The following is an 18395-nucleotide window of genomic DNA, read 5'->3' on the forward strand; positions in this document are numbered from 1 at the left end:
ATTACATGTTCCTTCAGCTCTCTACTCTTCCTTTTACCTCCCAACTTTCTTCATTTGTACTTTTCTATTGCATTATTTCTATAACTACAGTTAGCTTAAAAGTTAAAATTAGTCACCAGTGTTTACATTTTTGTGACTATGTCAATAGTGTTCACTTCAGGGACAATAATTAAATTACGTTTTCTTCCTTGTACAGGTTTTAAATTTTTCCTGGACTTTCTAATAGCTTTTCCCCCCACCATACACTATTTTCCTGTGTCATATCCTCAGTTTGTTGGTTTCTTTTCAAAGCCTTCGTCATAACAGGTGAAGCCCCATTTTTTCCTGGAAATTCACTCCCCAAGGCCTCCAACCTCAGGCTCCACTGTAGGCCAGTTGCTCTTTAGGCTTACTCTAAAGCTACCATCCTGGGACGTCGCTGCTTCCCGGGGTTTTATCTGCTCTTTTCAAGAATTCATGTCTTCCTCTTTATTGGTTTATTTCCTCTTTTTCACTGGACTAAATCCTCAACTTCCTTAAAAGTATTTGTTGCAGAGTAATTTCAGGAGTCATCTCATATCTGAAAATGCTTTGATTTTATTCTCACACTTGACTGATAGTTTAACTGATTTTAGAATGTTGTGCTGAAGAAAGTCATTTTCCTTCAGAACTGTGAAGGTATTGCTCCAATGCTGTCTCTTGTGAGACTGATGATGAGAAATCTGATGTCAATATCATTTTCATCTCTTTGTAGTTTACTTGCTTTTCTCTCTGGAAGCCTTAGGATATCTCCATACTTTGTATTCTGAAATTTCACATGAATGTACTTTGGAAAATGATCTTGTATTGTTTCTTTGATAATTCCCTCTCCTTTGTTCTCTCTCTCTCTTAAATTTCTATTAGTCAAATGTTAGCTCTCCAGGATTGCCTTCTATCTTATCTTCCTTTCTTAGTCTTTTTGTTCTACTTTTTTTTTTTTTGATATTTCCTCAAGTCTGTCTTCCAACTCTTCCTTTGAATTTGATCTCTGCAATCACATTTTTATTTCCAAGAGGTCCTTCCTGTCATCTTAATATTTATTTTAAATATCCTATTTATGTTATATGAATGCAATGTTTTATTGAACCTAAGTATACTAATTCTAGAGTTTTTTCTCTTTTCTTTTTTTCTCTCTTATCTGTCTTTTCTTTTTTTTCTGTTTGTTTACCATTCTGTTTCATGTTGAAAGTTTTCCTCAAATATTTGCTAATCATTGATATTTTGTTTACATAGAAGACTGGTGCAATAAAAAGTGATTGGAAGCTTCATATACACAAGCAGGGAGTTGGCCATTTTGTTCAGGGGTTGCCTAAATGCAGAAATACAGATGATTTTTCTCTTGGATCTCTCAATTACTTTCAAGAATAACACTCTAATTTTTTGACGCTCATGGAGGATATAGCCGGATGCAGGGCATTCTGTACACCAGATTGAGGAGGACAATGGGAGGATTAGCTGTGTAAAAATGGCTTAACCCTCCCCTTTCTGCGTTATATCTCACCTGGTTTCTTTGTCAACCCTAGCATTTATGCAGGGAAGGCTGACTTTCTCTCGTTGTATCTTAGGGATACACTTAAAGTATTCTAAACTGTGGCATCTCCTATTCTGCTTCATCAATTACCACTCCTTCATCTACTTTTTAGCTTTCATCCAACCTTCATCCATCAATGGTCCCTTTCCTGTTTTCTTCATTGTTGTGAGTTTATATCTTTTGTGTTCCTTTGCTATCTTGGGATGTAGAGGCAATACATGCATATAATCTGTATTCCATCATTAACTCATTGAAATACATAAACTTATTTCAATTACAACTTAAGCTCCCACTTTGCTATTTTTTCTATTTCTTCTGAAAGTAGAGCACTAAATAACATCATACTCATTGCTGTGATAGCATCAAACTGATTTGTCAATAAAAACCCATTTTACAGTGTAACACACTGAAACATTAGAACAATAAACTTGTATTTATTATTATTTTTTTTTTTTACAGAGTTTCACTCTGTCACCCAGTCTGGAGTGCAGTGGCACAATCTCAGCTCACTGCAACCTCCACCTCCTGGGTTCAAGCGATTCTTCTGCCTCAGCCTCCAGTAGCTGGGACTACAGGCATGCACCACCACACCCAGCTAATTTTTGTATTTTCAGTAGAGGCAAGGTTTCACAATGTTGACCAGGCTGGTCTTGAACTCCTGACCTTAGATGATCCGCCCGCCTCAGCCTCCCAAAGTGCTGGAATTACAGGCATGAGCCACCGTGCCTGGCTCGTATATATTTATTTCTTAAGCAGAATTTCTGTGCATAGTCCAAGAGTGTCTGGTATGTTATTTAGTACAGTCAGTTCATTAGATACCTGTCTATTTGTTCCCTCAAGGTAGTGGTTCTTAAGATTCTTAAGCTTGGGAGCTTGTTAAAAATACATATTCTCAGGCCTCAGCTCTGCAGAAGGTCTGGGATAGGGCCAATATTCTGTATTTTGAAAGAGCCCCTTGAGTGAAAAGCACAACTATGGTTAAGAACCACTGACCACTGGAAGTCCAGCAACAGCGAGTTGGGCTATTCTTATTCCCTCTTTCTCCTCATTTCAATCCCTTTTCTTGCTGACTCCAAGAGTACATGGCAATCTTTAATGGAAGAATTGTTCAGAGTAGTTGCTGCATGGCTAATCTAGCTTTTAAAACCATACTACCTCAATAAAAATCCACCAAGCAACGTAGAAAAAATTGACAGGTTCACTGTGCTGAGTGAACTCACTTGCCCAAGGTCCCAAGGTCATCAATGTGAATGATGAAGATGGGAACAGTATTTGGATCAGTCATAGTATATAGTCGAAGCCAGATGTTGCCATTCCTTATAAATGTCTAAATCTATAATGAGAAGGTAAGAAATTACATTATAGCAGTGCCACAGCTTAGCTACCAGGAAAAAAAAAAAAAAAAACAACCTCTTCTGCAAGGATGAAACAAGAAAATTACTTGAATTTGAACAATGTGTGCTAGGTTTTATTGGGGCAGGGGGTTATTTTTAAAAGGGAAAATTAGAGTTCTAATTTAGACAACCCAACATTATTGATTCACTGTCTTATTTAAAAATAAGGTCTGCAAGACCTTTTAGAACTTTGTCATTTTTACCCCCAGGGAAATCAGAAGTGAGCCAAGCAGAGCTGCTGATTTGTATGTACTAGAAGTAGACCTTAGACATAGCTTCAATACTAGGGCAGGAATATGATAACAGTGGCTAACAGGACAGGTTTGGAGTCAGACATACCTGGGTTAAGAGGTTAGGCTCCATCACTTACTAGTTGTGTGACCTTGAGAAAACTACTTAACCTCTCTACGGTTCAGTTTTCCCCTTTTGTAGTTTCTTAAGTAAACCAAGCTCTCTCAAGCTTTGGTGCCTCTGTACAGGCAGCTTACCACTCACCTCCTTTAACTCTGATTAATTCTTACTCATCCTTCAGGTTGCAAATCAACACTGCCTCTTCCTGCAAGCCCTGATTTCCCAGTCAGAATTAGCAAATGCTCTTCTGTGTCTCCTCCCCCAAGTGCCCTAAACACATCTTCAATCATAATAAATGTATGGTAATTGGTGGTTTATAAAAATTTGTTACTTCCATCATTTAGGAGCCAGAAAATTAGAGTGCACAGGCCAAATCTGACCCATGGCCTCTTTTAGTACAGCCTTCAAAATAAGAATGGTTTTTGCATTTTTAAAAGGTTAGTTACCAAAAGAAGTAGAATATGCAATTGAGATTGTACGTGTCCCTTAAAGCCTAAAATATTTATTATCTGGCTCTTTAGAGAAGAATTTGCTGACCCCTGCCATATATCATAAGTAATTTGAGGGCAAGAACTATGTTTTATTTCACTGTATGTCCTATTCCTAGCACAATGTCTGACGCATGAAAGGAATCACATGCTTGTTGAAGGGATGAATTAGTCAGTACAACCAGTATTTTCTACAGTATTATTTATTGTAGAATCAAAACACAACTTTATTTTGTCTCCCCACGTTCCAATAAAATGTACCCCATTGAGGTAACCTTTTCCTGACCATAGATGGAAGTTTGGATAGAGCACATGATTTTCTGCTCACTTCTTCAAAAATAGACAGTCCTTAGGTCACTCTAAGTCACAAAACACAACCTTGATTTAGTAATTAGAATGTATTCAGTCCAAGATATTACTCAACTTTCTCCATCTTCACTCAATGGTGAGGCTTTGTTTCCCACTAAGCCCATGCTAAGGCCTGTAGTGGTGGCTAAATGCCTTTGGAAAAGGAGGAGTGATAGATTTTCTTCTTTCTCTCTCCACTTGCCAGTTTCTATTTGGATCCTCACCAGGGTGGAAATAGGAGTAGGGAAGAGAGGTAAGGGATTGGTCATTTCTTCCTTGGTGGAATGGCTTCCCACTCTCTGGGTCTTTGGCTTTTCTGTGGGTTCTTCAAAGGCCTCCATCACTGAAGACCCCTCTCCTGTAACTTGGGAGACCTGGGTTGATGCATTTTTATTTAGGTTGGTAGTTAACAGCTCCTTCCTCAGCCTCTGGGAATCCAGCAATTATCTTCAGCTTCCTGTTAATGGGGTCCTTTCTCCCCTCCAGATGGCCGTATTGAACAGGGTTCAGGATGGCCTTACCCTGGCTCTCTTTCTTGCATGACCCCCATTTGGTTCCTAGGAAAAAGTCAAACATCCCCTGCCCTAACAAACTCTGGGAATGAAGGCCAATCCCATCACAGTCAATCCTGTTCTCCTGCCAAGGGCCACATTAGCTTTCTCAGAATGGAGTACAGATCCAATTCGCTGCCCTTCTATTGCAGGGAATAAATGTCAAGTTCTATGAGTAATCCAGTGAAATACCCACTAGGCTTCTACTTCTGTGGAAGGTGGAGTGGAGTCTTGGCCTGGCAACAGCTCCGGGCAAAGAAACATTTTCACAAATTTCCCTTCCCACTCCCTTTCACAATCTGACTCCCTTTTATTTCTTGGAGCCTCTTCTGGAGTACTTCCATTGTAAATTTTGTATATGATGACCTGGCTTTGGAATTCCCAACTATTGTAGGTCATTAATTATGTCTTCCTGGAAACTCGAATTTTATATTATGTTAAATAAGGCTTATTTTTTCTAATTAGGTAAGAAAAGGTCAATTATCCATGGTGAAACCTCCGGTTAGATTCACGTAGCCTCATTGTCTATTGATATCTGCCAATTTGAAGCAACAGCATTAAGATTTGTTGAGCATCTGTAGCGTATGCTTTAGAGATATTTTCTCATCTAACCCCCCTTTTATAATTTTCCCTCTTTTATAGGTGAAAACTGAGTCTCAGAAAAATTAATTGACCTTCTTAAGGTAATCCAGAAAATATAGATCAAAGCTAAGGTGAAAACCCAGGTCAATATGATTTCTAAGTCCCTGATCTTTCTGCTACACCATGATCTTTGAACTTTTTCATCCAAAAGTCCCGAATGGCAGAGAAGAGTGAACACATATCCCTGGGGAAGTCTGGGTGGCCCAAAGAGGCCCTACCACAAGTGCAAAATATCTCTGAAATCTCATGCTTGATCATAAAAATGTATAAATTTGCATTCTATTCTATGTGTTTATTATCATATAAACTATGTTTAAAATTATCACTTAAACTATCTACGTTCTCCTTGTCCAAATATTCAAGTAAATTCAATCATCTAGGAAAATACACTATGTTTATCCTGTACTTTCTCGAGCATACTACTGTAGTTTGAGAAACACCAGCATATTCCACAGTTTGAGAAAGAAGTTACTAGAATATGCTGGTAAGGCAAGGATTTCAAGGACAGCCTCAACTTATTTTAACCACTGGAATGAGGGAAATGGAAAGACATAGTATGCAAGAATTGTTAAGGAGAATTTGGGAATAAAGTGAAAATCACTGCAGTAATTTCTTAAAGATTGGCATGACACTATAATTAATACTATTGTGATTATTGATACCACAATAAAAATTGTTTATGATCATGTGTTGTTGGATGAACAATGCACTAATGATGGTATAATATTGGAGAAGTAACATGGGGACATTCAGCTGTTCTTAACCTGGAGGCCATGGAGCACAGAAATTTTATCCCTATTTCTGAGGAAGGGGAAGGTCTGTAGCTTTCTTTAGACTCTCAAAGGAATCCAAGATCCACAAAGATTAAGAAACACTGCTACAGAGAAAACAGCAGAGATTTTGGGATCACATAGCCTTGTTTTCCAGTGCTGGCTCTAGGCTTACTAAAGTACATGATATACTTTCTCTCTAAGTCTCAGGTTTCCCGTTTGTAAAATGAGGATCATAATACCCAAATCACACGGCTGTTGTGAGGATTAAATTAAGTTCTTTATGTTAAATGTTTGATATAGAGTAGGCACTCAAGAAATGTTAATCTCCTTCCTCCTGCCACAATATGTAAAAGATGATAAGGGCCTTTAACTACAAATGGATGAATAACTTATAGTGGAATATATACCCTGGCTAGATATGACTACTTAGAAAATGTTCTACTTTAATCTTAGAACCCCAACCAGAAACTCAGGCTGATGTTAAATTTCCACAAAATATTTAAATCAAATGTATTAAGTTGGTGCCTAAAAAATCTTTTTCAAACCTAGAAATATACACATGCAAACATTCTGTTTGTAAAGATGGAATTATTTAAGCACTATCACATCCTGGAATGTTTGGTTTCAATTCTAAGCATATATTACTGTAAGACCCAGGATGAAAAACCTCTTGAATTTAGCTAGAGATTTGATCCTCTTAACTGACATATGAAACAGCTTTTATAAAGATAGGGAGCCTCAGCTAGTCTTACAGATTCATGAGGAAGCCTCGAAGGGGTTAAAGTAGAAAGCTTATACAAACTTTGCTTCTCAGCCTCTCTTATCTCCTCCCTCTCCACACCGCTGAGACAGAGCAGAGCTGAATCACTACCTTTCCCGCATACTCTAAACTGTTGCCTGCGAAAGAGGAACTGGGGACTTAGACTAATTCAAGCTGCTTTCATTCAAATGTTCCAGAGGGCACACACACATCCAAACAGACTTCTCTTTGCTTTTCAGAGCTTATAAGGAGCAGGCATCTGAAGCTGCACTCTGAAGCTGTAAGTGGTAACTGACATTTTAAGTGACATTTTAAGTAATAGAAGGTGTTTTTCTGTTTTTCTGCAAAGGGATTACTCTTTAGGAAGATGAAAGAGAAACCATACTTTGCATGAACATAGTCCTGCTTCTTTGGCAAAACAAGGCTTTCATTCTATTTTCCAGCTATTCCAGAGATGTTCCTGAACAAGTTACCTGTTGGTGAAAGCTTCAAAAGGAATACTTAAGTGACCAATCCCATTCATACTGTGGGCCGGGAGAGGTAAGAAATATTTGGAAATATTACGATGTTATTCCTGGTGAAATGAGAGGCATTATTTTATTTATCGGCAGGTGTGACAAATAGGCACCATCTGCTGCAGAAGATACAGCAACTCCTACTTGAGCAAGCTTATTACTTAATGGCTCCAGCCACTGAAGAAGCATTTGCTGCTGGAATCGTTTTTTCATAGGGTGATGTGGAACTAGATACACTTCTCTCTCTTAGTTTTTTCTCCTCAGCTAGGAAGATAAATATAAATAGAATGTATTAACTCTTAAAAGCTGATAGCAGTTGATAGTTTTGAATTTCTTTTCTGAATTGTTCCACTGAACATTTTCCTTAACTACTTGGTGAGATTTCAGCTCTGGAATTATACAGGCAGGTGTCATGCAGAAAAATGTAAAATTACCAGTGGGTTGTTCCCAGAACCTTATCATGTTAAAGAAAAGTAACTACTAGGAGCACCCTGAGAACCAAATAGAGATCAGGGTACACTTATTTTATATCTCCAGCACCTAACAAAGTGTCTGGAACTTGATTGGCACTCAGTAAATGTTTGCCAAAGAAATGTTAATGTGCTTTTGGAGGCCTGTGCAGAACTTGGTTGCTCTTGTTACAAATAAGTTTCACTCAAGGAATCCCTCTCGGGCTTGATTGATGCAGAAAGCTATTCCCTTATCATTCTGGGGAGCAAAATTCATGATCTAGGAGTGTATGTTATTTTGCTCCTATGAGGTTATATATACTATGCTGATGTCAAAAATTAGTGAGAACTTGACATTTCAATGTTTATACTAAAAACACAAGACTTTTTTTGTTACTAAGATTTTATTTACCAAATTAATGACAAAATATGCAATTAGAAAACCAAAGGTGCATTCATGTCACTTCTGAGTATTTTGGTTTACATTAGAAGTGAGGTAAACCAGATGTACAAGTTAATATTGGACATTGACCAGTTATTAAATTAAACACTTTCTCTTTTCCCTTTCCCCCAAACTTCCCTTCCTCTTTTTTTCCTCCATTCTTTCTCAGTATTACCTCCTTCCCTTCCTTCTCCCCCTCATAATCACTCATTTCCTGCCCCATCTTGTCTCCATCCCACATCCCTCATAGTCTTTACTCATTTCTCACATTTCTTTCTTTTCCTCCTCTCTCCCTTCCCTCTTCCTCTATCTTCCTTTCTTTCTTTCCTTAATTCCTTACCCCCTTTTCCATTCCTCACTCTCCTCCTTTTCCCTCAACAGCTTTCAATCACTTTTACAAAGACTAGAAACTGATTTTTATTGCATGAGCTTTCCAGAAAGAACTGCAGGATACTAAAATAATTCTTTCCACAAAAAATCATATCCTTCAGAATTAATAGAATTTGAATTCCTTTTGAAATTGCATGGTTGTTTTTCTTTCCAAATGGTGCAGAGCTTTTAACAGAGCAATCATATTATCTGTGCAACTCATTAATTAGTTAGCAAAGAGAGCCATGACAATCCTGTTTGAAAAGCTTTTATGAGAAGTAGTCACAGATATAGGACCAGAGTAACAAAAAAGAGGATTTCCTAATATCTAATGTTGCATTTATTCATTTCAAAGTCCTTAATGGATTTAAGGAATTAAACTGATAAACCTCCCTAAATTGACCAGACTGTTTGGTCTCCTGAAGACTGTAGAGGCTTTAAGAAATATGTGATTAGTTAGTTTTCCAAACTTTCAAAGAAAATGTTTAAAGAAATTGACAAGGGTAGCTGAGATCATTGTTCTCTAAGCTTCTCCAAGCTTCATAGAATTCTAATAAATATTGAATAAGTATTCAGACCTAAGGAAGATTCAGGGTCAATTGTATAGGAGGCAGAAAATGTACTATCAATTGTTATCGAAAATTATCTGCAGACACAAGTGAACTTTCTAAAACTTAAATTTAAAATCTAACCCATCCCATGTAGTTTTCCTTTAAAATCTTGTAACTGAAATAGCACTTCATGAACAGAGTTTCTAACAAGGTGATAATTTCTTAATTCTAGATTATAATCTGGAATTTAGTCTCCAATAAGAAATTGAACAGTGGGGGAACGGAATAAAAAGAAAAGAGAAAGTTATGTTCTTCTCCAAGCTATATTAGCAATCGGATCAGAGATAAGACCATGCTTCTCTCTGAACTGTAAATGTTAGGTACATTTCTTCATCATACCCATGCATTTATTCAATAATTCTTGAGCAGCTACTGCAAGCAAAGCTGTATAAGGGATAGACTGCTGAAAATGATCCTCAAGAATTTTGTAAATTAGAATTTAGAAGAAAACATATCAACTAGATATCTGCAATATTTATCAAATTTAATTCCTCTAGGAGAAATACAAAGCATTGTGGAAATCAGGGTTAAGGTGGAAAGTCAAGATGAGCTTCATGAACTGAATCTTGAAGAATTGTAGTATTTCCTCACCCAGAGGTGTGTGAAGATAGAAGGAACTGGTCAAACAGAAATATGGAAGAAGGGAAGTAGGTAAGAGTGAGCGTTACAGTTTTATTGGAAAGAGGGTAATGGAAGGAATTAAGGTAAGCCAGGGCCAAGGCATTGACAGCCTTAAATGTCAAGCTAAGGAGAATGAAGTAAAATCCAAAGGCAACATGCGGACTTCCAGCGTTTTATTTCTTTTTCCTTTTTCATTCCACTAGACTAGTTATAAATAAATTGTATAGTAATAAAATATAGAATAAAATAGCAAGTTGAAGATTACAGTTTGGTTTTTTTTTATAAAGTTCAAAACAAATAATACTAACATTGTTTAGGCATAGGTGTGTGTGTGTGTGTGTGTGTGTGTGTGTGTGTGTAAATAAAAGGAAGGTAATGAGTCACAAAATTCAGAATATTGGTTATTGGTTATTTCTGGAGAAGGATAGGTAAGAGGATGAGATGGGAGGAGCATAGGTAGATGTCGTGTAAATTATTAGTTATTCTCAATCTTAAAGTTGGTAGATGTTTGCCCACAGATGTTTGTCCGTGGGTGTTCGATATATTATTAAATAAGTGAATAAAAAGGGCTCAAATTTACCAATGATGACAATGTGCCATAAACCAAGGAGTATGACTTACCTGATTCTGTGTACTTGGGTTCCAAAAGGGAGTATAAAGATACTAGAATAGTGTAGAGGTTTCTCCCACTTGGCTTGCACTAGCAGTGAGTGTTTATTTTTCCTTACCCTTCTTTTCTGGAAGGCAGGTAAAAAAGTAACTTAGGAGATACACGGGTGAAAAATCCATTAAGCTCTTATCTCTAGGTTACTACCATTCTTAAGGAAAGGAGCTGCTGGGAGAAGTGGTGAGGAGGAAGGCCAGTCAGACTGACAACCTATATATGAAGCACTTTGAATACATAGTGAAGCAATTGAGCTGTGTGGGCTGTCTGGGACTGTTAGAGTCCTGATTTGAAGTGCTCTGTTCTATTTGTAGACTGGTGTTTCTCAGCCCTGGCTGCATATCAGAATCACCTGTGGAGCTTTTAAGCAATACAGATGTTCATGCCCCATACAGAGCTACTGAATCAGAAACTCTGAAGAAAAGACCCAGTTATATATATTTTCAAAAAGCATACTAAGTAATACTAAAGTACAGCAAGGACTGAAAAACATTCCCTGAAGAGTGTGCTTAGAAACAAGCGGGTAACTTGTTTCAAACATTGATTCCAGGATACTGTCCCCAGAGATTCTAATCTGAGAAACAAGGGAAAGGGTCTGGGAAAGGGTCCGTGTTTTTATTCATAATAAACACCCTGTAGGTGATTCTGGTGAAGGGACTTCCCTTGACCACTCTGAGAAACATTGCCCCAAAGGTTCCAAAACACTAGGGTTTCAGGGTGATTAGTCCATGTATTTGCTTCCTAAAACTGCCATTAAAAAAATTATATAAGCTAGGTGACTTAAAACAACAGAAATTTATTCTTTCAGGCCTGGAGTATAGAAGTCTGGAATCATGGCATCAGTAGGGCTGTGCACTCTCTGAAATCTGTATGGTAGACTCCTTCCTTGCCACTTCGAGCTTCTGGTATTTGCTGGCAATCCTCAGCATTCCTTGGCTGGTGGATACATCACTGTAATCTCTGCCTCTGTCTTCTCCTTGTATGCCTCTGTCTTCTCCTCTTCTTGTGAGAACACCAGTGATTATATTAGGGCCAACCTAATATATTGACTTGATTACATCTACAAGGTCTTATTTCCAAATAAGTTTACATTCACAGTTACTGGGGGTTAGGACTTCACCATTTTTTGGGGGGTGACACTATTCAACCCATAACACTGTTTTAAATGCTTTTAAAAGTAGAGCCTCCAAACAACCAATAAGATAGATTAGCTGTATTCTTTAGCTGGGCTATCTAGAGAGAAAAAACAATAATTAACTCTCAAAGCTCAGTATACAAAGAAATACTTGAAAGGCTTGCGTTTAGTATGCGTATTCCTGGGCCTTGATCCCAGCTAATCAAAAATCAAAATAGCTGTACTTGTAAGGATAGAAAAATGTTTCCTAGACCATTGCTCCAAATATAGTGGAAACATATTATCTCTCTCTCTCTCTCTGCTCTTGTTTCTTATGAACCAAGTTATTCTGTATGGGCAATAGGAACAGTAAGTAGGTAGACTAAGAAAAATATGGATTATGGAAAGTATAGTAATGTGGGCTAGGGAATACAAACTTTAAGCTGAAGTGTTCCCAAGCTGGGGGCAAAATTCAATATCATAGGAAAAATAATGTGACTATTGGAGCTATTTCTACGAACTCTCCTTGGGTATGTTAACAACAGACAGAACTAGGCTACATTGTTAGCAATCTACTATTGCACATAGAAGTGTGACAGGTGATGGTTGTTTATATTGTTTATTTTAGCCACCCATATTCAAAATTCATGTTTAGAATGGCAAGTTAAATCATTTTGGAAGACTTCAGCAGTGAATAGTTGACCCTATTTACACAGTGGAATATTTTTGCCAATAAAAAGAAGGTTCTAGCTTTACCAACGATAAAGCATACGGTGCATTTATTTGCTCAGAATAGGCATACCCTCTCAATTCCTTCTGGTCTACAACTATTGGGGGGAAATGTCTATTTCCACTCTACAGATCTAAATGAGAGAGACAGAACAAAAACAAAATTGGAAGAAGCCTGCATTCCTGAACATTCCCCTGATTCATTAAAGTAACAATTGTCACTGGGATCTGGAAATTGAAAAACAATTCCTTAAACTTAGGATTCCTTTGTTTCAGTGCTAGGCTTTCCTGGTTCAACTAGATCAATGGTTCTTAGTCCTGGCTGCACTTTGAAGTTACTTGGAAGAGACTTCATTGCTTTTCTTCTATCTCTCTTATTTAGATATGTGGGGTAAAAATAGACATTTTTCCCCAATGTTTTTAGACCAGAAGGAATTGAGAGGGTGTGCCTATTCTGAGCAAATAAATGCATCCTTCATCATTGGTATAGATAGAACCTTCTTTTTGTGGGCAAAAGCATTCCACTATGTAAATAGGGTCAACTATTTACTGCTGAAGTCTTCCAAAATGATTTAACTTGGCGTTCTAAACATGAACTTTGAATATGTGTGGCTATTTTTTTTTTAAATAGCAGTGCTTGGGTCCCATCCCAGACCAATAAAGTCTGAATCTCTAGAGTGGTGTCCAGGCCCCTACTGTGGAGATTATGATTCAGGAAGTCTAGGTTTGGGCCCAGGATCTGTATATTAATAAGTATCCCCAAGTAAATCTTATGATCAGTTGGTTTAGAAAACATTGTTCTAATCTAGGTTAGTCATTAGCTGCTGTTTAGTGATGTGATTTTTTTTCTTTAACCTTTTAAAAGCTATTTTCTGCAGAGAAGAAAAAGCATTCTAAAATTAGTTTGCATATAGCAAACCATTTTGCAATTTATCAATTTATTTTTATTTCAAAATACATTGCCATTTGTTTTTCTTAGAGATAACTGAATCTTTTATTTTTGTTTTTGATTTTCAGGAAAATCAATATCTGTTGGAGAATCTGAAGAGCCAAATCTCCTGAGCCTAGGCCTACTGCTGTCAGCATCTCTGAGACCTCTCTCACCTGAGAATTACCAGGTCTGACAACACTTTCCCTCCAGCCTACAGTGAGGGATGTCAACAAAGCTACAGAAAACTCACATTCTCTAGACTTACAAGCTGTGCAGCTGGGCAGGAACCTTACAATCTCCATCCTTAGGGAAGGTTCAGAAATACAGACAAACGGGGTGAAAACTCAGATAAGCTGAGCCTGATGTATACAAAAGCCTTCAGATAGTCTCCTCACGGAAGAGCCCAATTAAGTCCACATAATTAGTCCACACATCAGATTAGGTATAGGCAAAACGAGCCCTTTCTCTGTCTGTGAAAACAGAGCAAAAGACTGATATAATACTCTAAAAGATTCTTGTTCTAATAACAGTGTTATAAAGCAGTTTCACCTATATTTATTTTAATCAATATAAAAGTAGGAGTGTGGAAAATAAAACATTACTTGTATTTTTAAAAATTGATTAAGAAGCTCTGATAAAACCTATTAGAGGGGCGATTGCTGTGCTGAAGGATAGATAGGGTGTTGCAATTGTCAAATAGCATCACCATTTTCTGCTTGTGTGCTATTGCCTGAGCTCTGAGAGTGATTGGTTTTTACCGGATTGTTAGAACACGTCCAATAGATTTAGAGACAGTCTAAGTGACTGTGAAATGCCTCAAGGGCAGTAGAAATCAAATAGAAACACATACCAACTCAAGTCTTGAGTGATGATGGAGGCGCATTTTAAATACCATGGAAATCTCACTGGGCGTGCCCATTTTCCCACTCTGGCAACAGAGGTTGATACCTCTTCAGACAAGTATTCCAACCTGTACATGTATGTGGGCTTATTCCTGAGCCTCCTGGCCATTCTCCTCATCCTGCTCTTCACAATGCTCCTTCGGCTCAAACATGTCATCTCGCCCATCAACTCTGACAGCACAGAAAGTGTTCCTCAGTTCACAGATGTAGAGATGCAGAGTCGAATCCCCACTCCCTAAAGCCAGGATGAAGGTGAGATTTAGTGGATCTGGGTAAACCCTTATATATGGATGTCCAGGAGAGCTTGCTTTCTTGCATGAAGCTTCCCATGTAGGGAATCCACAAGTTGTTCATTTAACAGCAAGCTGTTCATGTTTTCTTTGTGTTATTCTTCATCTTTACTCTGCTTGTGGGCTATCTAAAACGTTTAAGACTCACTCTGAAAGGAATATAGGAAATGACAGCTGGTTGGGAGGGCTGGTTTCCATAGTAACCAAACAGTGCCTAGGCCTTGCACAAACCTCAGACCACAGAAATTCATGCGCAGTGGTTGTAAGAAGCACAGGGTCCCTGGAAGCTCCAAAAACAAACAAAGAAGATTTGCTTTTGAAAGGGCTGATCCTTCAAAGAGGATATCCCAAGAAAAGGACAAATTCTAATTTAGTGTTTTGATCCTAGAGAATCACCTCTACACGAAGTTAAATTATGTCAGAAGTTAATGGAAGAGAAGCCCTTTCCCTAAACAGCAGTGATTTGATCATCTTAGGCAATCCGGTTTGTTTCAAATAAAGGAGGAGATTTAAAGAAACTGTTTCAGTTGAGAGAGCAAGTTTTCAGAAAGAAGTTTCTAGTAAACAAACTCATCTAGAGAGAGAAAAATGTGCATATTATATCCATATTAATTCTGTTCATGCAGCTTCTTTGTCTTTTTCTCTCTCCGTCTCACACTCTAGGATAGAGTTGCACACAAATATGAGCTTTGTTCAAAAGGTGCCTTTGCAAACAAGACTCAACTGTACTTTAGAGCAGAAATAAAATGATGTTGGTATTCTGTTGTTGAATATGGCTTTGGACAAAACATTCAAGCCTTCTGAGTCCCAGGGTTTTTGTGCTGAAAAGTGATTAGAGAGCTATTTCGTCATCACTATACTCTTTAGATCTGAGTATAAAAAAAAGAGAGAGAGACAAAGGAGGAAAGGACTAAACAACATCCTCCAACAAATACTTACTGAGATCAATGTCCTCAAATGTCACATTTGTGTTTCCCAGAAAATGTTCCTCCCTTCCTGATCCCTGCCAAAAGATGAAGTGTTTCACTTATTATCTATAAGAGAATTATATTTTGAAAAATTCCATTCTCATAAGTAGCCCTAGTATGCCAGTAGTGTGGAGAGAATTTAATTCTTAAAACTAACTTTTCAAAGGGAAACCAAAGGAAAAGAGTACCATTTACAAATCAGAATTTAAAAAACTGGTCATATTCTTGCCACCAAAGGACGAGCACACCTGTGTTAAATTCTACTTGCTAAAACAAAAAATAAGTTATCTCTTGCACCTAAAGGGGGGGTCATCAAATTTCACAGAGTACTCTCTCAGGGACTGTAATGATGGTAAGAGAGAAATCAAATAGATGTTAGATTAATGCCACCTCCACCAGAAATGTAGCTCTTTGTAGTCTGTAACCAATTTAGATTGGTCCTTTTTCTCTGATCTAAATCTAGGTTGATAGTGAAATTCCCAAGTGCTTTCCACTTTTATACACAGTCATTTGTCAATGCTCCTCTCTCCAAGGGGCTGCAAGTGTGAAATCCCCACATGCAGAGCTAAACTTAGCAGTAAGACTGACTCTGCCACACCTGTTACAACTGTGCACTGTCAGAGATGGGAGCTGCATTCTGCACCATTCAAAACAAATTAGCAGATAGGCTAAGACTTGGATAGGGAATATATTTTTCAAAACTCAAAGTGACTCACATTATTACACCTTGATGGTCTAAGTTGTGTGTTTATTCAACACCCAGATTCAATGGACCCTTTAAAATTTGAGCTTTGGCAGCCAAACGTGGACTTCATCAAGACTGGCAACACCCCCCTAGAACTTCTTAAGAACACACATCTTCTCTCATTCCAGGCTCTCCCTTTTGTGCCCACAGTATTTGAATGCACTTTACATTTGAGAAGTCAGTGGCTGGATAAATGAAGGAACTGATTATACTTTCAACAGCAGTAAATAGCAAGATACAAAATACCTTGTTGCTGAATCTAATAGAGATACAGACTGAAAATCTATTCTCTGCCCATCTGACCTCCCCAACCCAAATTTCAGGAGAATAAAACTGCTTTTTAAGCACTGACTTGGATGAAGATTTCTAATTTATGATTAGGTTACTCACATGGAAAACTACCACCCTCTTTCATCACAACTACCCCATGGGGATCCAGCTCGTCACTGAGCATTAACCAAAGCACACAGCACAGATTACACCAAAATAGCAGCATAACACTCCCCACCCAATTTCCAGTGACAATATAAATGGAAATGCTTTCAAGAAAATGTGTCATTATAATGACTCACGTGGTATTTAATCTTTAGGAAAATAAACTGAATGTTTTTATTGTAGCAAACTTACTGTAAAGAAAAGAATTTTTACATTATATTTATTCCCCAATGTATTAACATATATTACTGCTCAAAAAGGCCGCCAGAGTAAGCAGAGGGCACAATTTGAATGTATCCTTCTATTCGAAATGCTGACTTGGATTGCCTTTCCCCACCCCCACTCCCTCCAAAATTGCACATCAGCCAGTATATAAACAGGTAGGTTATTTATATATATGTGTACTCTGTTTTAAGATGAAAAGAACAATTCTTCACTTTTTATTAGCTGAACCATATGAAATTGCCATTTTATAGGCCAAAAAATGCTCAAATATCACCAACTTCATAAAATTCAACCTAATACAAAGACTCACCACATTAATTCTGTAAATAGTAAATTCTCCTAATATGTTTAAAAAGAATCCAATTTTTTAAAAGATATTTTGCATATATTTCAGAATCATGGGTTGTACAAAACAAAGTATATTATAAAAGGCTTATGTATTATGTATTATGTATTAAGTAGGAAATATTAAGGTTAATCAAGTAAAGATGAATTCATCCAGCCTAACCTTTCCATCCATGCCAAATCTGAAGCTTCGGACTCATAACTGAGTTTGACTGCTGCAGATCCCACCATACTTACTAAGTAGGTATAAGGGATCCATTTTAATACATTTCAATGGTTATATTTAGTAATACATTTTATTCACTTGCATTTGTACAAAAGAACTTTTTTTTAACAAAATGAAGAATTGTGTGGAATAAAAAATTGATTTTCTTTTGTTTGAAATCATTAATGTTTGAAATAGATTCATATTGTATAAAAATGGAAATATATTTGCATTAATATTTAGCATGTCATTTGTGATCCCTGGACAATAAACAGTGACTGGTTTGATGATAACACGTATCTATTGTCTGAAGAATGTAAAGAGAATGACATTAGTCTCTTCATCCCAGTATAAATTGTAACGACTGCACATTTGTGGGACTTTTATAATTTTGAGGTCTCATTTTTTCTTATTCTCTCTTTGATTCTCTCTCCACTTGTTAAGTGATTGGTATATTTATTTGTTTAGTAGTAAGTTGTGAAAAAAAAAGAATGACTTCCAGCTGTCAATAAGAGTAACCTGAGGGAAGATTGAGATAAGGTATCTAAAGTGCCAATAGCCTTCCACATTCCTCTGCTGATAGGATTTTTTTTTTTTTTTTTTTTTTTTTTTGAGACAGAGTCTCACTCCAATCACCCAGGCTGCAGTACAATGGCCCAATCATGGATCACTGCAGCCTCATCTTCCCAGGATCAGGCGATCCTCTCACCTCAGCCTCCCAAGTAGCTGGGACTACAGGAGCGTGCTAATTTTTTTTCTTTTTTTGGTATTTTTAGTAGAAATGAGGTTTTGCCATGTTGGCTAATGTGGTCTCCAACTCCTGGGCTCAAGTGATCCACCTGCCTCGACCTCCCAAAGTGCTGGGATTACAGGCGTGAGCCACCAAGCCTGGCCAGATTTTTTTTTTAATGTAGCTTCCATTTTGTACTTTCTTCATTTGATCCTCACAGTAACCCTGTGAGCAGTGAGTGGAGATAAC

The 18395-nt window shown here is 37.5% G+C and overlaps 1 protein-coding gene across 1 annotated transcript; it reads left to right on the forward strand.

The window, feature by feature from the left end:
* The first annotated feature begins 6946 nt into the window (after window positions 1-6946).
* Window positions 6947-17709, forward strand: SERTM2 (serine rich and transmembrane domain containing 2). The gene is made up of 3 exons (XM_054473223.1): window positions 6947-7136; window positions 7300-7396; window positions 13388-17709. The coding sequence occupies exon 3, from the start codon at window positions 14170-14172 to the stop codon at window positions 14440-14442; it is 273 nt and encodes a 90-aa protein (XP_054329198.1). The 5' UTR covers window positions 6947-7136; window positions 7300-7396; window positions 13388-14169; the 3' UTR covers window positions 14443-17709.
* Window positions 17710-18395: the final 686 nt, after the last annotated feature.

The sequence above is a fragment of the Pongo pygmaeus genome, chromosome X (genome assembly GCF_028885625.2).
Source record: "Pongo pygmaeus isolate AG05252 chromosome X, NHGRI_mPonPyg2-v2.0_pri, whole genome shotgun sequence".
Taxonomy (NCBI): domain Eukaryota; kingdom Metazoa; phylum Chordata; class Mammalia; order Primates; family Hominidae; genus Pongo; species Pongo pygmaeus.

Bases quoted from the DNA above. Each gene is read 5' to 3' on its own strand.
- SERTM2 (XM_054473223.1), top strand. From the start codon at position 14,170: ATGATGGAGGCGCATTTTAAATACCATGGAAATCTCACTGGGCGTGCC.